Raw genomic sequence first — 25,103 nt, forward strand, 5'->3', positions numbered from 1 at the left:
GATGCTTTGCTGAATTCATATAGATGACATCTACGACTTTTCCTTCATCAATCATCTTTGTTGTCTCTTCGCAAAACTCAGTCAAGCTAAGGTGACATGATTTCCTACGCGCAAAGCAGTGTTGACTATTCTGAATCAGTCCTTGCTTTTCCAAATGTACTTACATCCTGTCCCTCAGACTGCCCTCCAATAACTTAGTCACCACTAACATAAGACTCAATGATCTATAGTTTCCTGGCTTCTCTTTACATCCTTTCTTAAATAATGCAACATTAGCCAACCTCCAGTCTTCCGGCACCTCACCTGTGGCTGTCAATGATACAGATATCGCAGCAAGGGGCCCAGCAATCTCTTCCCTTCTGACAAAGCTCTGGGATACACCTGAGCAGGTCTTGTGGATTTACCTGCGATTGTGTTTTACGACCTCTAGCACTTACTCTTCTGTAACTCTGAAATGTTGCTATTTATTTCCCCAAGCTCCATGCCCATCGTCACACGAAATAATGATGCAAAATATTTAGTTAGTATTTCACTCATCTGCCGTTCCGCACGTGGCCATGTTGATCTTTAAGGGGCCCTAATTATTTTTTGTGCTGTTAATGTATTTATAAAATCCCCTTTGGATTCTCCTTAACCCCACTTGCCAAAGCTATCTCATGTCCCCCTTTGTCCTTGGGATTTCTCTCTCGTATAGTCCTACTGCCTTTATACTCCTCTAGCAATTCACTCAATCCCAGTTGTTGTCTATATCTGACATGCCTCCATTTCTTTTTTCTTGTCCAGTGCTTCAATTTCTCTAGTCATCCAGCATGCTTTACACCTATCAGCCTTGCCTTCACACTAATAAGAACATACTGTCTTTGAACGCTTGTTATCTAATTTTTAAAGGCCTCCCATGTTTGAACCATCCCTTTACCCGCAAATAGGTTCCCCAATCAACTTGTGAAAGTTCCTGGTTGATACTGTCAAAACTGGCCTTACTCCAATTTAAACTTCAACTTTTTGATAATTTCTATTCTGTTCCATACGTATTTTAAAACTAATAGAACGCACATGAATTTTAAGGTTTGGTGACAAAATTTACAATTATACCTAGGAGGAAAGAAAATCCCATAAATTACATTAAATATTTATTGGCAAGTATTTGAAGATTACTTACTTTAATAATGAAAAGCATTTAATTGAAAATATGTTCTTGATCATTAAGAAGGGAGCATTTGTTTGGCCAAATGATTTTGGGGAAAGGAAGAATCAACGTTATAAATAAATCACTGATATCCTTCGCTTCCTATAGAACTGCACAATGTTGTTGGAGTAGTATTTCTCTTGCATGTCAGGAGGTGGCTAGAACTATGCATTAGTGCAAAAATACTATTACCCATTTGAAAGCTGAGTCTTTGTATGTCTGTGTACTGATGCTGGAAGGTCTAAGACAACTTCTAATAGACAAACTCTCAATTTTGCGTTTATTCAGGGCAAGGTATGACTCATTCTCAATGTAGAATGTGATCGAAAGCAATGAGGCTGTCCATTGAATCGTTTAAAGTATTAAAGGAGAATTAATTCCACTTGTACTCTAACATTTAAAAATAATTTGTCACACAGATTGTACACCTGGTTAGAAGCTCAGCTAGAGTTAACAGTTTTATTTATGTCTGCTATTTTAATTTGGTATCATTTTGTTTTAAACTTGTGCTTTGTGAAATCAAAGTTTTACATCTACTCTGTACAGGAGCATTTTCACAGACCATTAAATAATTAGGAAACGTTTCAAGGCGTGCTTTCCTGTGCTGCATAGAATACCTTTTGCATCACTGCTGGAATAAGAATCTTCAGATAAGCCATTGGCAACTTTTTTTTTCCCAAATGGAATCTGGATGTTTTATGGGATCAGCGTTTATTTCCCGTTCTTAATTACTGTTGTGAAGGTGATGACAGATTGGCTATCTTCTTGAATTGGTCTATGTAGTTCACCCATGGTACTGTTAGATTGGGAGTTCAGGATTTTAATGATGTAGTGATAAAGTTCCAAGTCAGGAAAGTGCGTAACCTGGAGGCTAACCCACAAATGGTGATTTATGCATTTACTGTCCTTGTTTTCTTGGTGTAGGAGGTCAAGTATTTGGGAGGTCCAAAAAGTCTTAAGAGGTGGCTGTAATACATTTTGTGGATAGTGCACATATCACAGAATTGATGCATTAGTACTGGAGGGAATAAATAATTTACTTGGTTAGTGGAATGCTGATCAAGTACATTGCTTTGTCCAGAATGATGCTGAACTAGAGTGTTTTTGGAATTGTGCTCATCCAAGCAAGTGGTGTTTTGTAATGTGTCGCAAGGCTTTAATACTTGCTACAGCATACTAATCCTCCAAATGTTTTTGTAGTCAAATTATTTATGTCGCATTCTGTTAAAGTTTTCTTTTCAATGGTGACCAGTGCCCAGAATGCTGATAATGGGAAATTCAACAATGGTTATTCAGAGTTTATTAGATTGTGTTGTTTTATATGTGTAATGTGAATGTTCCTTTCCACTTAGCAGCCTAAGTCCAAATGTTTTCCACATATTCCTGCATGCTTTATTATCCAAATCTATTCACTGCTTCGTTGATAATGTAGTCATCAGTGAACATCGAAAATCATGGCTTCCCATTTGATATTTTGAGTTTAGGGTTCAGAAGAGATTTGCCAGAATGTTGCCAGGTGTGGAAGGTTTGTGATTTATAGAAAGGCTGGGACTTTTTTCACTGGAGTGCAGGGGGTTGAGAGGTGACCTGAGAAGTTTATAAAATCATGAGGGGTATGGATAGGGTTAATGGTAGTTGGCTTTTCCCTAGGATAGAGGACTTCAAGACTAGTGGGCACATATTTTTAAAGTCAGAGGAGAGAGATTTCAAAAAAGGCATGAAGGGCAATGTTTTTTTTCAGAGGGTGGTTCATGTGTGGAATAAATTTTCTGAGGAAGTGGTGAATGTGGGCACAATTACAATGTTTAAAAGACACTTGGATAAGTACATGGATAGGAAAGGATTGGAGGGATATGGGCCAGGAGCAAGCACGTGGGATGAGCTTGGAGTGGGATTATGTTCGGCATGGACCGAAGGGTCTGTTTTTGTGCTGTATGACTAGTGCATTAGAATAATGAATGGAACAAGATGGTGTGGATTGTACTTTAGCTGGTAGGTTGGCTTTTAATTAGGCCTAAGAGCAGCAATCAGTCTAATAATAAAGCTATTAAGAGATCTTACTACTTTAAATTGTTTTGCTGTCACTTGGATTTCTTTAAATTTTTTTGCAGAAATTCAAATGCAAAGGTTGTTCATTTTCTACTTTCAGAATTATTGACGTATGTATTGTATGATAGAAAATCTCTGACTTGCTCCTTTGTACCTTAGTATACGGGTAATTTATTCATGTTCTGTCCTTTCAACAATCACTAAGGTCTATTTGCTGTTATACTGTATAATGCTAGCACTTTAAATATTTTCATTAAACTCAGTATAAACCCTGCTTTATAATGATATATTCCACCTTCTCTGTAACTGCTGAGGATTGTGTCACACAGGAAAATAAACTTGTCCAGTCATAACCTATCTATGTTTGCATATAGGTTTACACATACCATTTTTAGGGTGGGGACGATGAGATGCTAACATCTGTAGTAATCTAGATATGAGCTTGTTGAGTAACCTGTCGATACCTGCCGTTTTGAATAATTTTCCTTGTTTATAATCTGAATTCCACAGCACTGTAAGTAAAAGGCTGCATGTTTTAGTTACTATTGTGACATGCCTTCTGGTCATGGATCTTGCCTTGATCATGAGTAGTATATCTTTACTGACCTTAAAGCATTGTACAGGTGGGTTTAGCCAGGGTAAAATTGTTGTTAGTGCTGATAAGTTCTTTTTCTACATCTACTTGGGCTTTGCTGCATTGATGGATTTCCTGCATATAGAAGGCATGCTTCTATTGAAAGATTGAAATTTGATACCATGTTGACTAATCAGTTTAAGGCAAGTACAACTTTAGCTGTGTTGCTGTTTGGCTCTAAGAAGTAAAGTTTTCCTGCAAATACAGTTATATACTGCTCCCCTCATTCCTTTCAAGGATCATAATAGCTGAGTTATTAAGGTCTTAAAATACATTGCATTTTATATGCAACATTCTCTGTTGAAGAATTCAACAGTCCAAGAATTCTACCAACACGTTCTTTTGTGTTAATAGCTCTTTAACATTGACAAAAGTGATTTTTTTTTACCACAACAATGTTGTTGGAGGTCAGTCATCTTGGCTCCAGGACATCCCTCTGGGAGTTCTTCAAGGCAGAGTCCAGGTCCCCATTATTTTCAGTTTCTTCATCTATGACTTTCCTTCTGTAAGATCAGAAGTGAGGATATTTACTGATATTTGCACAATATTCAACATTACTCATGATTCCTCAGATACTGAAGCAGTGTATATCTAAATAAGGCAAGACCTGGGCAATATCCAGACTTGGGCTGGCAAGTTTCAAGTAATATTGGTGTCACAAAGTATCAGCCAATGATCACCTACAACATGAAAGAATTTAATCATTGTCCCATGGCATGCAGTGTTCTTACCATTGCTGAATTACCATTGACTAGAACCTGAACTGTGACAATGAGCAGGTCAGAGGCTAGGCATCAAACACAAGTAACTTGCCATCAAATCGCCCAAAGCCTGTCCACCTGCTGCAGGATACAAGTCAGAAGTGGGATGGGATAGCTCCCTCTTGCCTAGATGAGTGAAGGTCCAACAACACTTGGGAAGATTGACTCCATTGAGAACAAAGCAGACTGACTGACTGCCTTATTCTTTAGCATTCACTCTCTCCACTGCCAATGTAAAGCATCATCAGTGTGCACATTACAAGATGCACTGCAGATACTAACCAAGCCTTCTTAGCCAGCACCTTCCAAACCCACAACTGTTACCATTTTGTAAAATAAGGCAGATACATGGGTTTATCACCAGCAACTTCTCCTCCAGACCACTTGCTATTCTAACTTGGAAGTTTATTGCCATTCCTTCACTGTTTCTGGGCTAAATTCTGGTGTCCCCTTCCTAGCAGCATTATAGGACTATGTACACCAAATAGATAGGCGGTGGATCAAAGAAGCAGTCCATCACTACTCTATTAAGGTCAAATTGGGATGGGCAGTAAGTGCTGGCCCTGTCACTAAATTCAGGAATGGTACATGCTTCGACTGCTAAGTGTAGGTAGTGGATGTTTGGGGATGTGGTTCCAATAAAATGGGCTGCTTTGTCCTGGATGGTGTCAAGCTTCCCTAGTAGTATTCAAGCTGAACTCACCCAGACAAGTAGTGAGTATTCCATTACACTCCTTTTGCTTTTGCCTTGTACATGGTGGACAGGAAGAACAACACTGTGCTGGAGGAATGCAGCAAGACTGGCAGCATCTATTGAGAGAATGAGTTATGTTTCAAGTCCAGTGACTGTTGATGGTTGTCTCCAGTGATGGTGGACAGACTTTAGGGAGTTAGTGAGGTATTTTGCTGCAGGATTCCTGCCATTGACTTGTTGCTGTAGCCTTAGTATTAAATGATAAGCCTAAAACATTTTCTGGTTAATGATAAACCCCCACGATATTGATAATGGGGAACTTTGTGGTAGTGGGGGTAGTGCCATTGAATGTTAAGGAGCAAAGGTAAGATTCCGTCTTGTTGGAAATGGTCATTTCCCCGGCACTTGTGTGGCGTAAGTCTTGCTTGTCACTTGTCAGCCCAAGCTTTGATATTGTCTGGGTTTTGCTGTATTTAAGCATGGACTGCTTCAGTATTTGAGGTGTTGCAAATGGTGCTGAGCATTGTGCAGTCTTGAGCAAACGACTCCACTTCTAACCTTCAGATGGAGGGAAGGTCATTGATGCAGCTGAAGATGGGCAAAGATGTATGAGAATTTATCCAAGGAAGAGGGACATCAGTTGCAAGGATATATTGGAAAAACTGGGCTGGTTTGCTTTCGAGAAGAAAATTTTGAGTGGCGACTTCACACAGGGATCTATAAAGAAACTGTTCCCTTTGATGGAAGGATTGAGAACTTGAGCTGATAGACACAAAAACAACCATGTGATTCAGGAAAAAAAACATTTTAATGCCATATGTGATTAGGATCGGAAATTATGTGCTTGTAGTGTATGCAGATATGTTTGAGAGGTCCTTCTATCTAAATTGGATAATTATCTGGTGAAAACTTTGCACTGCCATTGTGGGACTAGGCGATTTGTCCTTCAATTGAACTAGTATGATCATTTGTTGAATGGTTTCTTTTGTGCTGTAATCTTTTACATGATTCTATGCTGAGATCCTTCTGTACCCTCGTTGCTGGATCAAAATTCTGGAATTCCTTTCCTAATGGCATTACAGGTCTATCAGTAGCACGTAGACTGCATTGATTCAAGAAGGCAGCTCACCACCACTTTCTGAAGGGCAACTAAGGATGGCAATAAATGCTGGCCAGCCAGTGATGTCACTCACTTATGAGACGTGGACAAAGAGGACAGTGGGGTCAATTGAATAATCCTTGACCAAGAGTAAATTTGTGAACAGTGAGTCAAAGGAGAATTTGTCTGCTATATTTTTGATTTTAGATGACTGAAAATATTTGAAGAGATGAAATTTTAGGGAATTGAGGCTATGCTGAACTAACGTGAAAGAAGAGTTAAGCCCTCGAGCAGATCAGCTGTGATCTTGTTGAATGATTTCAGACAGACTTGAGGAGCCAACTGGCCCACTGCTGCTCCTATTTCTTATGTTCTTGTATAGTGTCTTTCATAATCATATCAAAAATGGCTAATCATGATTTGGAGGTGCTGATGTTGGAGTGGGGTGTACAAAGTTAAAAATCACGCAACACCAGGTTATAGTCCGACAGATTTAGTTGGAAGCACCAACTTTTGGAGCGTTGCTCCATCAGCTCCAAAAGCTAGTGTTTCCAAATAAACCTGTTGGACTATAACCTGGTGTTGTGTGATTTTTAACTTAATGGCTAATGAAATGGGTTTTGAAGTAACTATTGCTGAAAAATGTGTTGCTGGAAAAGTGCAGCAGATCAGGCAGCATCCAAGGCGCAGGAGAATTGACGTTTCGGGCATAAGCCCTTCTTCAGGCATTCCTGAAGAAGGGCTTATGCCTGAAACCTCGATTCTCCTGCTTCTTGGATGCTGCCTGACCTGCTGCACTTTTCCAGCAACACATTTTTCAGCTCTGATCTCCAGCATCTGCAGTCCTCACTTTCTCCTTTTTGAAGTAACCATTGTAATGTGAGAATGTTTGCTCATATTCCTGCAAAAAGATTCATCCAAAGAGAAGTGTGATGCTTACCAATTAATTATTTGTGATGTTAATTGAGAGATCAAAATATTTATGCCTTGCTAGGGAAAGTTCTTTGAAATATGCACCGGGACTTTCTACATTTACTTGAGTGTGCAGATCGAGTTTTAACCCAGACTACTTGTCTGAAAGAAGGACTGTTGTGTGCAGCACTGGAGTGTCGTGTTATATCTCACAGCTTATTTGCAGTATACTCTTTAAGAGTCATGCTCATGTCATCACTGTCATAACATGTGACACAATGGTATAAAGGTTCTCAACTTGGAAACTTAAAGCATGACATACTGAGGAAACTGTGCAACCCTTTGAAACTGTATAGCTTAGTATTAGCTGAGAATTGAAGTGACTGTATCAATATTGGGAGCTGCAATAAAAATATTTTGAAATTTTTAATACTCATGGGCGGCACAGTGGTTAGCACTGCTGCCTTACAGCGCCAGAGACCCCGACTCAATTCCCGACTCAGGCAACTGACTGTGTGGAGTTTGCACATTCTCCCCGTGTCTGCGTGGGTTTTCTCTGGGTGCTCCGGTTTCCTCCCACAGTCCAAAGATGTGCAGATCAGGTGAATTGGCCATGCTAAATTGCCCTAGTGTTAGATAGGGGGGTAAATGTCGGGGAATGGGTGGGTTGCGCTTTGGCCGGTCAATGTGGACTTGTTGGGCCAAAGGGCCTGTTTCCACACTGTAAGTAATCTAATCTACATCTAATTCTGATGTAAACTCTCATGACTACTACCTAATCAGATACAAATACCCTGTTTGAGGCAAAAGGTTGAGTATTATCCTAGATTTTGTGATCATTTTTCTGGAATGGAGTTTTACTTAAGGTTTTGAGTCAGATAATAATGTAACCACTGATGAACAACTAGTGCAATTATACCAGAGACCAGTTTTGGTTTTACTTGTACAGCAATCTGAACTGACCTGCATTGTCTACTAAACAAAAACCAAAGAACTGCGGATGTTGTAGATCTGAAACAAAAACAAACGTTGCTGGAAAAGCTCAGCAGGTCTGGCTGCATCTGTGAAGAGAAATCAGAGTTAACATTTTGGGTCTGTTGACCCTTCCTCAGAGCTGAGGAACAGTTACCAGACCTGAAACGTTAACTGATTTCTCTTCACAGATGCTGCCAGACCTGCTAAGCTTTTCCAGCAACTTCTGTTGTTGTTTCATTTGTCTACTAGTTATGTTGATTTTATTGTTTTGTTTTGAAAATGCCATGTTAAACTTTTCTGCCAATCAAAAAGTTCCTTAACTTTTTTTTTAGTGTAATTTACATTGTTCAACGTTCTCTGGTTCCATGAGCAGTTGCTATTGGGTGGTAATGAGGGGAAAAAAATGCAGGATTTGGTTGGTTTAGAGGAAAAATGAATACGTTATGCTCAGCAGATTCCAGTCATCACTTGGAAATTCAGCACTTCTGACAGCTTTATGAGTAAAAGTTACTGTAGCTTTTTTTTCTTTTCAGAAGTCACTTTCAAAATATTTTTATTCTGTAACTTGAAAATATTTATTTATTTTCAAATAGTTTGTGATGGTGGTATAATGACTGGAATTCTCAAACTTGTCTTGTTTGATTGCCTTTAGTTTCTGACCAAGTTGTTGGGCATGGAATGTGGCCCATAGTAAATAATGAGCTTTGCTTGACTTCTTGTAGACATAAATAATAAAATGTTTTCAGCTTGGGCTGATTTTTATTTTTAAATGGGTTAGGTTTATGTTCATTTTTCATTCCTGTTCCTTTTCACTCCATCAGTATTTTTCTGCCCTTCTGCCTTTCTTTGCAAAGTAATACTTTACACTTCGTGATCGCATGGTAGATATAACTTTTGTGTGAAACTCGTAAGTGCTGAAGGGTAATTTTAAGAGAACATTGGAAGACCAGAGATATTGAGTAGAGAAAAGCCTTTGAATTGTTGTTGGCTCAAAATTAGATCTTATTTCGTCAATTATAAAAGACATGTCATTCTTTAAAGCCATACGTAGGAAGGTGAAAGTATGAAATCATGCAGTGAGAGCAAAGTTAATTATTTGCAGCAAAGATTTCCAAGCTTTTGCTCAAGCATTGCCATTAGGGGAAAATCTGAAATGTTGGATATTACAAATTACAGTGCAATTCTTTCATTGATGAACATTGTCAGAACCTGGAGATTGGAATGTAAATCTTTTTACTTTATCTTTTCATTAAGCATATTTGCACAATTGAAGTAACACCGCATTGGTGAAATACTAGTCTGATAGCAATATGTGATAGACCAGTTGCAAATATTCGGCTGTAGACTACTACTTAGAAGCAATTGATAGCTGTAAATGGATTAGTTGGTGTATGGCATATGGGGAGATTTTTTTTCAGACTGTAAGACCATAAGATAGAGGAGTAGATTTAGGACATTCAGCCCATCAAGTCTGCTCCGCCATCTGTTATAATGGCTCATCTGTTTCTCAACTCCATTTTCCTCCCTTCTCCCCATCACCATTAATTCCCTTGCCAAACAAGCACCTGTTTGTCTCTGTCTTAAATATTCAGTGACTTGACGTCTGTGGCAGTGAGATTCACTACCCTCTGGCTGAAGAAATTCCTCCGCATTTCAACTCTAAAGGGTTGTTCCTTCCAGTGAGAAGCTGTGTCCTTGGTGCCTAATCTCACCTATTAGTGGAAACATAATCTCCATGTCCACTCTAGATAGAGTTTAGGTGAGATTTTCCCCCCTCACCTAAACTCAGAGTACAAACCCATGGTCCTCAACTGCTCCTCCTATGACAAGCCCTTCATTCCCAGGATCAGTAAATTCCTTAAAAAGGTTACTCTATGATTCCGTTACAAATTTATCTTGTAATGATTTTTGTCACTCTTAAACTTCTATTGAAATCTTGTAGCAAATTAATATCAGAAATTCTTCTTTGAGTGTTATTTCTGGAATACCATTGTTACAGAAATTTTATTTTTATGTAAATCATTAAAGGAAACATGATGTTACATTTGTCAAATTATAAAGTATTCTAAGATCTTGTGAATTAAATTTGTTTTATGTCCAAATTCTCACATGGAGAAAAAAATTCTACTTCAGTTGTAAAGTTTTTCTTTTGAAGTTGTGTTTTATTTCTTAAACAGAAATTGCTGCAAAACTCAGCAGGTCTGGCAACATCCCTGGGAGAAAAGAAGTAACGTTTTGAGTCCTGTGACTCTTCAGTTCTGGTGAAGAGTCACAGGACTCAAAACGTTACTTCAGTTCTGGTGAAGAGTCACTGGACTTGAAATGTTAACTCTGCTTTCCCCTCTCAGATGCTGCCACACTTAGTGAGTTTTGCCAGCAATTTCTGTTTTTGTTTCAGATTTCCAGCATCTGCAGTTCTTTATTTAATTATGTAATTTCTTAAAGCTGTTTTACTCTTGGGGTGAAATATTACATGTATAGGAAGGTGTAAAGCTACTTCTCAGGCCCCGCTGACTGGCAGGAAAAGCACAACAACAAATGTTTCCTGCACCCTGTGCTTGCTCTTCAAACATTATGGTGACTTCATTAATATTTGCTAAGTGTAACATAATGTTCACTGCTGCATATTGATTAATTTTGAACTGACTCAGTTGTTAACATTAGCTTGTTTGAATTGGTTCAGCCTTGAATTGAAAAACAATTATAAAGTAAAAATGCTGATAGTTTGATAATTACTACAGAATTGAGAGCAATATTATTATGAAGAAGTTAAGTTGCAACAGCAGAGATTTTATTTGGGGTGATTAGTTAGGGATCAGAAGTTTCACTTAGGGAGGAGTAGATTAGATTAGATTAGATTTCCTACAGTGTGGAAACAGGCTCTTTGCCCAACAAGTCCACACCGACCTTCCGAAGAGTAACCCACCCAAACCCATTTCCCTCTGACTAATGCACCTAACACTACGGGCAATTTAGCACGGCCCATTCACCTGACCTGCACTTCTTTGGACTGTGGGAGGAAACCAGAGCTCTATACATTTACAGCATGAATTCCTACTGTTGCACTTCAACCTCCTTGCATTAAAAATCAATATATTGTTTGCCTTCCTATTTGCTTATGTATTGGCATGCTAATTTTGCATTTCTAGTTCAAAGATGTCCAAAACTCTCTGAACAGCAATCATTCATAATGCTGCAAATGTAATGTTAACACAGTTACCTGAATATTGCTGACTTGTGAGTTAGAGGGAAGCCCAACAGCGATGGCCTGGTAATAATATCGCGGGGATTGTTAATTGAGTGACCCAGGTAATGTCCTGGGGACTTGAGTTTGAATCCTGCCATGGCGCATGGTGGAATCTGAAGTAAATAAACATCTGAAATTAAGAGTCTAGCAATTTGTTCCATACATGCACCACCCTCTGTTTGAAAATGTTTCCCCTCACCTTAAACCTGTGCTCTCTAAGAGTCATAGTCATAGAGATGTACAGCATGGAAACAGACCCTTCGGTCCAACCCGTCCACACCGACCAGATATCCCAACCCAATCTAGTCCCACCTGCCAGCACCCGGCCCATATCCTCCAAACCCTTCCTATTCATATACCCATCCAAATGCCTCTTAAATGTTGCAATTGTACCAGCCCTCCACCACATCCTCTGGCAGCTCATTCCATACACGTACCACCCTCTGCATGAAAAAGTTGCCCCTTAGGTCTCTTTTATATCTTTCCCCTCTCGCCCTAAACCTGTGCCCTCTAGTTCTGGACTTCCCGACCCCAGGGAAAAGACTTTGTCTATTTATCCTGTTCATGCCCCTCATAATTTTGTAGACCTCTATAAGGTCACCCCTCAGCCTCCGACGCTCCAGGGAAAACAGCCCCAGCCTGTTCAGCCTCTCCCTGTTGCTCAGATCCTCCATTCTTCCCCCTCCAATTTATTGGACAATAAATGCTGGCCTAGGAAGCAACACTTACATCTGATGAATGAATAAAAAGTATTGAAATACTCTTGGTTACTCTGGAAGGCTGCAGATTGAGCATAAGTATGACACGTCCAGGACAAAGCAGCTCGCTTTCGTGTCCTATTCACTACCTTCAATATTCTATCCTTTCACTACAGGGATGGCAGTGTGTGTCATATGCAAGATTCACTGCATGAACTCCTCAAGACTCCCTCAGCAGTACTTTATAAACTGTTCTTATGGTGAAGATCACATAGAGAGGAGATGTGATGCATAGGATGTGCTTGCATGTTCTCTGTCTGTTCCTTCAGTTCTGATATGTTAAATCTTGACAGTCCTTTCCAAACAGAACTGTGTTTATTCACACCTCAAGGAGTATAGCAGTTTAAGAAGCCAGTTCAGTAACGCCTTCTCCGGCGCTATTATTATTGGGCAATAAATGTTAGTCGAGCGAGCAGTATCGTCATCTCATGAACAAAAAAATTTAGTATAGTTCATTTTTAAATTCTCAAAGTAAATTACTCTGAATTAAGATCAAAGCTAAAATAAAGGGAAGTAAATTTCTGCAAGTTTATTTAAAATAATGTGACATTTCAACATTGAGGAAAATTGTTGTTACAGAAATATAAAAGTGACTATTTAGGCATGGTGACAATGTCTGGCTAACTCTAATTTTATATCAATAAAATCCAGTTAAACCTCAAGCTCCTCTAATATTGAGATTTAAAAAGTAGACTTAGATAATAAAAACAGCCAAATGTTGAGTCATGTTCGATATGGTTAGAACTCCACTCAGTAACATAAAATATTTTTGAGGGTTTTTAACAGTGAGTCTAAGAGTGGAGGTTGTTCTCAATTCATTTCCCTTGCTTGCAATCTGAGTGCCTTGATTGTACATTCTGTGGACAAGTATGGAACCACTGACAGCAGCATTTAGTTTTCCACATTATTCTGCACTTGTGTGGACACCAGAGACTACTGTCCGTTTCAGTGAAGGAATGGTACCAAAATTGTCGGTGTTTGCAATCATTACAACTGGACAGTCTTGCTTGTTATTAAATGCTTCTAATTTTGAATGAAAAGTTTACAAAGTTAATTACTTTATCTTTGAGATTATAACAACTGGATTTTATACTAGCCAAGCCAATTGCAAAATGGCAGGTAGATACGTATCTTGTTTGTCATTTTATTGAGTTGGTATCTCCCAGGAGCTGATAAAAAGACTAATTTATGAGAGACCTAAAAGGTTGGGATTGCTGTAATGGTTTGTGCTATCTCACTTTGTTTCTGCCAAATCAGCAAGTATGGTTTACCTCGGCATCATCAATGTCTTTTTTTATTGAATATGAAGTGCTTTTGACATTTTCAATATGTAAAAGTATCTCCATAAATAAGCTTTTTAAACATAAGCAGGGACATGGAGCCCTACTTGTGATTTCTGAAGGTATTCCTGCAAAACATTATTTTTGGTATACTTTAAACGTTATTTGATTCAATCTGAATCGATGTTTCAGAAATGAATCAGAAACTCCTTTTTTGATCACATTGTACTTGTGAGTAGTTAAACAATAAGGTCGAGAAATATCTTCACACTAAAAGACACCATTTATTTCTTCAGCTCATTCAGGTGGAATTACAATAATTTTTGTCTTGGCAGTCTGTCACTGAAGTGTTACCATTTGAGCTGAGTTCTGACCATATTGAACCTAGCAACACTTAAGCATGTTTGTTTTTTGTTCTGTGTCCAACTTGTAGCAGATTATTTGCAGGAGTTTATCATTTTAGCATAAACTTTTGAGTTTCACTTTGGATTTCCATGAACTCTTGCAGTGCTATTACATGAAAAAAATTAGTATCTATGCAGTGATTGCTTTAATACGCTTGACTTGGCTGTCAAATAATTGACACTGATTAAACTGAGAGAATTGGATGACTTTATTCTCTAGTTGTGAGTTTTTGATAGTCTAAGAATAGAGAATAAATTGAGATCCTGCATGAAGTATGGGTCAGGCTAGTAATAGTTTAAGATATTTTATTGAAAGATGGAAGTATCATCTAATATAGCAATTAGAGATTACTATAGTAAGCATTAGGCACTGTAGCAATGATATCAGTAGGTTAGGCGAAAGTGAGGACTGCAGATGCTGGAGATCAGAATCAAGATTAGAGTGGTGCTGGAAAAGCACAGCAGGTCAGGCAGCATCTGAGGAGCAGGAAAATTGACGTTTCAGGCAAAAGCCCTTCATCAGGAATGAGGCCTGTACCCACTCTTGTGAATTTTGTCACATAACTATATGACATTAGAATTCCTCAGACAAATAAGCAGAAGTTTAATTTGTATAATTGTCAAATCTTTCAGTGATGTATGAAATTTCAATTTCTTCAACAAACATACTTAATTTGCCAAAAATATAAGCACCTTTAGATGTGAATAAGCAGAAAAGTAATGCCTGAGGTAGCCAAGTTAAACACAGAAGTGGGCAGAACCATGTCAGACTTCCATCTTGATGTTTTCTGGTGCTTCCTGGTCACCCTGGAAGCCCTCTGACAGTTAAAATTTTACCGTAAATGCCCAGTCTGCAACGACTACCATTGTACTCATGATACCCTTTGAGTAACAAAACATAGACTTGGTTCTACTCTTTTTGCTGCTTCTAGAGATTAAGAGCCAGTAGCCATAGAGATGTACAGCACGGAAACAGACCCTTTGGTCCAAACCCTCCATTCTGACCAGATATCCCAACCCAATCTAGTCCCACCTGCCAGCACCTGGCCCATATCCCTCCAAACCCTTCTTATTCATATACCCATCCAGATGCCTTTTAAATGTTGCAATTATACTAGCCTCCACCACTTCCTCTGGCAGCTTATTCCATACATATACCACCCTCTGTGTGAAAAAGTTGCCCCTTGGGTCTCTTTTACATCTTTCCCCTCTCACCCTAAACCTATGCCTTCTAGTTCTGGACTCCCCCACCCCAGGCATAAGACTTTGTCAATTTATCCTATCCATGTCCCTCATGATTTTATAAATCTCTATAAGGTCACCCCTCAGCCTCCGACGCTCCAGGGAAAATAGCCATAGCCTATTCAACCTCTCCCTATAGCTCAAATCCTCCAACCCTGGCAATATCCTTGTAAATCTTTTCTGAACCCTTTCAAGTTTCACAGCATCTTTCCGATAGGAAGGAGACCAGAATTGCACACACTATTTCAACAGTGGCCGAATCCATGTCCTGCACAGCTGCAACATGACCTCCCAACTCCTGTACCAATAAAGGAAAGCATACTAACCGCCACCTTTACTATCCTGTCTACCTGCGACACCACTGTCAGGGAGCTATGAGCCTGCACTCCAAGGTCTGTTTGTTCAGCAACACTCCCTAGGGCCTTACCATTCAGTGTATAAGACTTGCTTGATTTGTTTTCCCAAAATTCAGCACCTCACATTTATCTAAATTAAACTCCATCTGCCACTCCTCAGCCCATTGGCCCATTTGATCAAAATCCTGTTGTAACCTGAGGTAACCTTCTTTGCTGTCCACGGCACCTCCAATTTTGGTGTCATCTGCAAACTTACCAACTATACCTCTTAGGCTCACATCCAAATTGCTTATATAATGATGAATGGCAGTGGACCCAGCACCGATCATTGTGGCACTCCACTGGTTACGCGCCTCCAGTGTGAAAAACAACCCTCCAGCACCACCCTCTGGCTTCTACCTTTCCAAAGTTTCTCTTTCCTCTGTAGAATATCTTTTGATGTTGATTCAAGTTTTACTTTCTAGGCCTTACTCTCATCTTTTAACAGAATTGTACCTACACCGAAGTCCCAACCATTGATTGTTATCTTGAGCTTTGGAAAATTAGGCGCAGCTAGCCCTGTTTCATTGATGTAAGATTGTTTTCAACTTCTCAAAAGATGCCTGACTCCACTTGCCTGACCTGACCCCCTCCCACTCTTGGCTTTGTATGGTTCAAATTTGTCCATGGAATAAGCAATCGTGGTGGACCATGGTAGAAACTTTCAATCGAAACCACGCATCCGCAAAAACCGTATCTCCTCTTTAGTTTTAGGGTCAGCAAGCACCATTAATGTTTAACCTGTTGCTGTTCTTCACTACCCTATGATATACCATATGTAAGTTATCTGAGCTTTTGCAAACTCAGCTTTGTCCAGGTTTATTATCTAATCATTTGATTATAATCTTCTGAATAGAATTTCTTGCCCCAATTTTCTTTCCAAGTGCTACTGTATACTAGTGCATCTTCAATGTAAAATACACAATTAGAAGCATTGGTTGCCACTTAATTCCTATGTCTCTGTAAAATGGTGAGGTATTTTCTTGTCTAAACAGCATCACTGAGCAAAGGCAAAAGTCGGTTGGTGAGACAAAAGCTAGCTTTGTTATCTTCTCAGTTTGGGGCGTTAAAGGAACCCCTCAGCATCCCTTTAACAAACCTTTTTATGCAAAATCTGGCACTTCCGGCTCCATCAATAGTCTTTCAAACAAGGAATTAATGAGGAGTCTGCCTTCGTTATTGCATTCACCTTTCTGAGCTTTGCATAGAATCTGGTTGAAATATCTGGTTTAGTCAATAACAACTCCAGCTGTTTTGACTGGATTCAATTAGGTAGTTTTCCATCATGTATTAGAATTTTGCTTTCACCTGAGCCCAAACAACTATGACCATGCTTTATAAGAGAGGATTTCCCTACACCTACATCATGTATTGCTGACATGTACACCTTGTTTATCCTCGCAGACTGCTACTTCGAGTAACCTCATTACGTTTCCTCATCTGGCTCTACCAATGCAAACCAGGTTCTGACTTCCCTAATAGTTCAGTATTAGCTAAGCGGATAGTTGGGAGTTGCCTTATGCAATTCTCATCATCTTTATTGTTCTCCATTGCCTTTGCTAACTGATATGCCTGTGCTTGTTTGTCTTTCTCCTTGTCTTGATATGACACAGTCAGATCTTTTTCCAGCAATCTTGATGTTAATCACTTACTTTACCAATTCTTTTATATGTCTTGTATAAACCACTGAATGGTGCTTTAAATGTTTCACCTTATAAAGTTGATAAAATGAACACATCATTGCATGGTTGAAACGTTTGTGTCCTGACATGCTTATTGGCCCATTTCTTCATGGTGTGACAATGCTGCTGCTTTAACAATGTTGCGTTGTTGTTGGTTTTTTCCAGAGAGGTCGTAAAAGACACAGACTGTGAAAAGTCTGGGCTTGGATAGTTTTAAGGCCAGTTTAATTATAGCTAACAGCTACAGCCTCGGGCAGAAGGCTCTAAGTTTAAACAAAACACTTGTAGGATAAAAGGGGTGTGGTCAGTTCGCTGAGCTCCGCTTTTCTCTGGCTTGTTTTGGTTTTTGGCAGTGTGGCTATTTACTGAAAGTAGTCCAGCAGTTGTGAAGCTGCTGGACGCAAGGAAACAGCTCCATACTGATTTTCTCTCTCACTCGCTCGCTCACTCACTCACTCAGACATATTTCCTGTGTTTAATTTATGTTTTGTGCCAAGGGGTTTTAATGAGGATTGTTGCAAGTATTTGGAAAGGCATCATTAAGTTGGGATGATCTGTTGGTTTTCAGATAGGTTAAGTTATTCAATATTCTGTTCTCTTTTGTTTGAGCTTCATTTGGTAATCTTGTAAATAAATTCTGTTTTGTTTAAAACTGTGATTTGACCAACTGCATGGAATATCCTTGTTACACCTGTTTAAAACAACTAGCAAAGTTAGGGTCTGGGCTAGTTTCTTGAAATGTCTTTAGGGGGCCTGGTCTGGGCCATAACAGTGCTTTGTAGTGCTGCAGTATTGCATGCTCCTGTGCACCTGTCCTACAACATGGATACGTAATTTAACATGGACCATTCATACCTCTCCTCTTCTGAAAAACTTATTTGATTTGTTTCTAAGGATTTCTTATCCCTTGTCACTAAATTAATACAAAAGGACTGAAGGCATTTTGGGTGAAGTTTGGCTAGCAAACAAAATAAATTCCAGTGTTTTGTCAGAAGAATAAGGGTGTTCATGACACGATACCTTGGCCACTGTTTCGGTGATCTGATATTACCTTTCTAAAGCTCACGGAGGGGTTATGGGTGGTATGTTGGAGACTTCATCTGTGTTATACTTGAAGTTCTCAAAACCTCTTGAAAAATTCTAAATGTAAAATTGGAACCTTGATCCATCTGGATCTCCATCAATAATCCATGTTGGGTGAAGAACTGGATTAACTTCTCTAGCACCGCAGCAGTGTTTTTTCTCCGTTGAATGGCTTCTGGGAATTGAGTAGCCAAATCCTGAAAAAGTAAAGACATTCTGGGATCCTGGTCTTGTTTTAGTAAAGGTACCAAATCTCCTCCTAATGCCCTGCAAAAAGCTTCTTTGAAAGCTGGTTTGGATTTAAAGGTGCTAATCTAAATAAGATTCTAAAGAACTCTTAAAGAGTTCTGCCTGTCAACTTGTATGAAAAGTGTTTAGTTTTCTTTTTGCACTTCGTTTAGCTATCTTTTCAAACAATGCAAAATGACTTGGAATCCCTTTTGTCAAATTTTGGGAGCATTTACGTGCATTTAGACAGCTCTGCTTTGGATCTCGATTTGGACTCTAATCTCACAAAATTGTTCTCCGAAGTCAGAGGTGATTTCTTTTTGTTCCAGTTTTTACTGTCTTTCCTGAAACACCCCCTTTTTATTTTACCTTTTTCTTTGAAGTGCAGTCTTCTAATTTCTAATTCCTTCACCTGTCCAAGATTGCTTTTCATTTAAAAAAAATAAACTCATTTGCAATTGAGTTCTATTTAATTCAGTTGATTTATCTGGTTTGCTTTGCTCCTTTAAATGTTGTGCTCTTAGATCAGTTCGAACTGTTTTCCTCACTTATACTTTTAACTCCAAATTATTTTGCCTATTCAATGCCTACCCTTGGTTACTTATTGTAAATTACTGAGAGATGTATCTTCCTTCACAGAAGAACTGCAACAAATGCTAAAGCTGTTTTTATTTAAAATTGCATAAGAAACCTGGATTTACCTTTTATCCTTGTCCAATTGCTATTATCTGTCAGCATTGGGTAACTCGACGACGATTTCAAATTTTATGTTACGACTGAAATGAGAATAGTCTCACTACTGCATTGGTCACAACAAATATTTATTGGTTGTACTCAGATCCTTATGGCCAATCATTTTTACTTGGAATAAAAAAGATCCATTGGCTATTTCTTTTATAGATATGAATATTTGACTTATTGTTAAAAAAATCTTATGCTGTAAAAATGTAGAATTGTTTGCCACACAATTTATGATATCAAAGTGCAAATGTTTATTCTCCAGGTTACCACAAATGCACACACTGCCATAGGCATTATGGCCTGTGTAGGTGGGTGTCACCAACATAGGTGATGTCTCTGTGGTCTAGTCAGATGTAACTTTCTCAAGAAACACGATATCACGAAATGTTTCAGTCACTCTTCAAGTGACCAGTCAGGTTACATGGTGGTTTCTCCACAAAAATGCTTTAGAAAGCAGCTCCTTTCTGCAAGCTTCCCCAACTGAAATGACAACACCATTTTCAAGCCTGCTCAATCAGAATGGACATTCAGCCCAGTAATAAAGAGTCACGTGCCTTCCCTGAAGTGAGTTTAAAAAACCAAAGCAGCAATTATCTGGGACCTATTTTAAAGGAAAGTTCCATTGTGCCTTTTTCTTTACCTTTTATCTTTTTTAAAAAATTAGACACCTCTGTTCTGCAAACTCTAGTTCACATAAGATATTGAATGTGAAGCCATCATAAATAAAGTAAATTTTGTTCTAACTGCCTCACTTATATGGCAAAAATTATATACCTCAACTACCGAAAGTTTACTGCATTATCACGATCTCTACAATATCTAAGTAATTAGTTGAGTGTGCAAGTGAGAAGGCTTTCTTCCAGTAAGTTTTGTTTAAGACAAAATTACATTAATATTTAAGTGATGCATGTTGTAAATGAAGTGTAACAGTGATCTGTATACCCCTTGCATTATGTTTCTATTATTTAGTGTGAGATTTTACATTGATTATGGGAACCTTTCAATAAACTGGACTATTTGATCAACCAGCACGCTCCTGCTCCCATAGGTATCTGTTAATAAAACATTTGTTTGTAGTTGATCTGTACTGTTTGTGTGGCTTGGAGGACTACCCATTTGTAGTTGGAGCACTATCAACCACAAGCTCATCATATAATATAAAAGCTGCTCAGTTGGCAAAGATTTCTATCTTGCTTTGTTTAAAATGGATGAAGTGATAAGTTGAAACTGATATGATTGATTATAGCGATGTTACTATGCTTTCAAATTTTGTTAAATGAAGTCAGTTGAAAGATATTGTCACAAATTTGTATTATAACTTTTGAAACTGTACATACTTTCAAAAGTTCCAAAATGCCATTTTCTTTGCAGCTTGTAAGTAAAACAAAGGAATAAATGTATGTTGTGCGTTACTTCTATGATCGACTTTACTTGAAGCCCTAATCTACAAACGGTACAGGAATATGTAAGAGAAAAGCTATCTAAGGCGTATACTCACTTGCATCTCTCCTTATCAAATATCATTGTTCTTTTTCTCTTCGCTGAATTTTGAATATCCTGTATTTGAATTTAATAATTTTAACTAAGACTATATTCAGATTATTTCATAAATTGCCTCCTTCATGTTTGTTCAATTTAGATCAGTAAACACCCACCCATAGACTGTGTGTGAAGTATTAAATCTGCCTTTTACCACAGCAGCAAGATCATGCACAATCATTCACACAGAAGCAAAATACTGCAGAAGTTGGCAATCTGAAATAAAAATGAAGTCTTTAAAAAAAAAAGTAGCATTGTAAGAAATAGTTAATTTTTTTGAGTCCTATCAGACTTCTTCAGAGAGTTCTGAAGAAGTCATAGTGGACTTGAAATGTTAACGTTTGTTTCTCTCTCTATAGTTGCCAGATTTCCTGCATTTCTTCAGTTTGTCTTTTGACTTTTTTTTTGGATTGTCAACTCGCTGTAAAGTAAAAGTGCATTTGCACAGTGAATATTGGAACTAATGAATTAACCATAGTGTTCAATAGTGCAAGCTGAATAAGCTGTACAGTGGAAGTGACAGAAGTATTGGGCTGTTTCTTGTACTTCATTTACTTTGAAATTTATTCAGTTTGTGTTCATATGACTTGTCAATGCATTAAATTTCTCTTTTTTAACCAGTTGATTGATTCTCATCAGTACTTCAGGACAGTTCTCTATTTTCCCATTGCTAAATAAACTCTTCATTAAACCACTTTAGTTTGCTGAAATAATCTGTGTGGTTCTTTGGTATATAACTTAAAATCTATCAAACCAGAAAAACACACAGCAAAGTCTATTGAAAATTACCTGTCGCTGAAAAATATTTTAATTTCTATCAGTGAACTTGACTTGTTTGAAGAAATTTTCATGTGTTACCTCGTATGAACAATGGATAAATGTTAAGAACGAGTATGAGAGTTGATGTCTGGATTGTGAGTAAACATTCCTTTCCGAAAAGAGATTTACTTGCTAAAGATCTAGTTCTGACAGTGTGGTTTCTGGTTTAATCAGCACTTGTGCATAATTATAGTTCAGTTGCAACAGGTGATGTAAAAAATATCTCTGATAACTCGTTTTATGTTTCTTGATAAGTGAAAAATATGTATTACTGAAGAAAGAAACTATGCTTTCAATCAAAATTTGGTTATTTGAATTTTGTTAAATGAAGTCTGTTGAATGATATTGTTGCAAATTTGTATTATAATTTTTAGATGTACATACTTCCAAAAGTTCCAAAATGCTACTTTCCTTTGCAATTTGAAGTTTTTTTTATCATCCATTCATTAGATGCAATAAATACCAGATTTTAAGGGAGCAGCAATTGATATTGCATGAGAAAAGGGTTGGTAATAAAGTCTATTCTGATTGAAATACTTGGAAGTTAATTTTTCTGCATTATGAAGCAACTATATGTGCACAAAGCAGGGTACAATTACTTTAGGAAAGCTGTAGGTATTTAATTTAGTGATCTTCTAAGAGATGTGAATTTAAATTTCGCTTTATGACTTTCAATTTAATTTGCATTTGTCTTCAACTAAGTGTTGGCATAGTAAGTAGATTGGTAATGTCCAAAGTATTTGTTAAACATTATGTATGTATAATCTGTGATTTTTGAAGAAGGCAAAGATTTACTGGTAATGTCTTCACTACTTGAAACGCCTAGATTTAAGATGGACAGTTGGTTTTCTATCAGTCAAAAAAATGGATAACCAAAAACTATTTACATAGTACAAGTTTCAAAGTGCCCACTTTCAAAGTGTTTTTAGTGTCCTGCTTGACAACTTATTCTGTGCTTATCCTCTGTAGTTTGATTCAGACAGTAACCACCTTAATAGCATTGGTAGTTGTCCAGGGATTTGTTTTATTTGCTACTTCAGTCCAGACCAAAATGCTTATGACCATGAGCACTGCTTGAAAGTAGCGTTTACAATGTTACAGTTAGTAGAATCTCTTGATCAGGGCCAGTTATAAGCTTGTACTGTTTACTTTGTTGTTTCTCAGTAAAAGTAATGCTACAAATTATTGACATGTTAATAATTGGTATGATTGTGCAGTGATTATTTATATTGTAAATCGAACTAAATTTGAATATTTTCATTTTGTTTTCAGCAATATACAATTATGATTCCAGAGAGGAAGTGGAACTTCCTCTGCAGATTGGTGATACAGTGCATATATTGGAAACATGTGAAGGCAAGTGCAAATATTTTGTGAATTCTGATATGTATATTAAAAATCAGGAGATTATAATCTGTTCCCTGTATTTCTTTACGTGTTAAAATTGTAGTTTTGGTAGTGCTGTTAAAAATATTCTTTTGAGCTTTCATCCATAGTTAGCTTTACTGTGCATGAAGATGACATTGTTAAGAAGTTGTAAGATGTTGACTTCTGCAAGCTCCCACCCACCCCCTCATTCAAATTGTTATTGGAAGTTACTCCTGAGGTATTGACTGGAAGGCTAGCTTGTTCTCCAACAAAGTCACTTTGTTAGGTCTTATTTTGTACTGACTTTCTGTAGAACTACTGCTTAGTTGGGGATGTGTATGAAATGGGGAAAGGGCCGAAATAAGATGCTTTTTTTCTCTTAAAGGAAAGGAATTGTGCTCCTGATGAGACCCTTTTTACTAGATGCTGTCATTCTCTTTCTGAATTCCAAATTTCATTTGGAGTAGTTAATATGGCCAGCTTAGGAATGGGATGATTTCTTGCTTATTGATCAATTGTTGTGTTAGTAACAAAACTCAGTTTTATTCAAAGTACATGTGATGCAGACAATAATTTTGATAGTGTCCCTGATACGTAATTTTCAAAACTTAACTTTCCAAACATGTATTTTTGTCTGTGTAGGCTTTGACCTCTCTAAGTGAAGGATCTAAAACATAAAATTTAGAAATGTTTATTGAGTGTCTCCATTGTAGATAACAGGTTTCTTAATTCTGTTGCTTTTATATAAGGCAATATTTTGCAAGCAAAATTAAAGCATTGTAAAAGTATAATACAGATAGCAACTTGATGTTTTGGTGATTGGAGTTTTCCAAATTTCCTATGCATTCAGGTAACAGGTGGTAGTATCTTCAGATCTTACAATCTTCAGATAGTAAGTTGTGAACTTTATTCTACCTAATTTAAGGATGTTTGAATACTTGATTCAGATGGTCTTTGTTAGGCTTATTTATGTTTCAGGGAGTGGTTGCTCCCTCTTCATTTGAGGTTTAGGCCAACAGATTCTGATTTAGTTTGGGTAGCTGACAGTGATCCATCTATTCACATGGATCACTCTGTCACATATATGGCAATTTAGAAAGCTAGCAAAACTGATCTAGAATGTCAACAAAAAAGTATGACAATTCCACCAAAGATAATAAATTCCATACTGGCTTTGACATGAAATCAAGTAGTAGTGTGACCTTGTGAGCAGCAAGTATTTGTATTAGTGTTTCACAGTGAACTTGCAATGAATCATAGAGTCACATAACATGGAAACAGAACCTACGGTCCAACTCGTCTGCACCGACCAGACATCCCAATCTGACAGAGCCCCATTTGCCAGTATTTGGCCCATATCTATCTCAACTCTTTCTATTTATATCCCTATTCAGATGCTTTTTAAATGTTGTAACTGTACCCACATAAATCACTTCCTTTGGCCGCTTACTCTATACACACCATCCTCTGTGTGAAAAAGTTACCCCTCCGAACCTTTCTCAATCTTGCCCCTCTCACCTTAAACCGTCATCTTCCAGATTTAGGCTCCCCCACCCTAGCAAAAACACTTATTGATTATTCACCCTATCTATGCCCCTCATGGTTTTATAAACCTCGATAAGGTCACCCCTCAGCCTTCTATGCTCCAGGGAAAATAGCCCCAGCCTTGGGCCTCTCCCTATAACTCAAACCCCCCAGCTCTGGCAAAATCCTTACAAATCTTTTCTACACCCTCTCAATATTAACAACATTCTTCCTATCAAATTCTGGTATTCTGAAACACTGATTGTCATGAAGTTGTAAGCCTTTCCCATCACAGAATAGGAAATCCAGGTGAAAGATGCCCCCGAGAAGCCAAAACTCTAGTCCGATAACTCCAGGTTATTCAAACTTGTGTACCCATGTCATATGTACATGCCATCAATCAGAATAGAGTTAGTTCAAGCCGCTTTGCAGAATCATATGTAATGGTTCCAAAATGGTCTTGCCCATGTGCTGAATGCATAT

General features: G+C 38.0%; 1 protein-coding gene across 5 annotated transcripts in view; it reads left to right on the plus strand.

The window, feature by feature from the left end:
• The window catches only part of dock1 (dedicator of cytokinesis 1), a 577,688-nt gene that overhangs the window by 13,272 nt on the left and 539,313 nt on the right, over positions 1 to 25,103 (plus strand). For all 5 annotated transcript variants that reach the window (XM_072557590.1, XM_072557591.1, XM_072557588.1 and 2 more), the window contains exon 2: positions 23,001 to 23,084. In XM_072557590.1, coding sequence (XP_072413691.1) covers positions 23,001 to 23,084 — 84 coding nt within the window. The remainder of the gene's footprint in view (positions 1 to 23,000; positions 23,085 to 25,103) is intronic.

This window comes from Chiloscyllium punctatum, chromosome 38 (assembly GCF_047496795.1).
Source record: "Chiloscyllium punctatum isolate Juve2018m chromosome 38, sChiPun1.3, whole genome shotgun sequence".
Taxonomy (NCBI): Eukaryota; Metazoa; Chordata; class Chondrichthyes; order Orectolobiformes; family Hemiscylliidae; genus Chiloscyllium; species Chiloscyllium punctatum.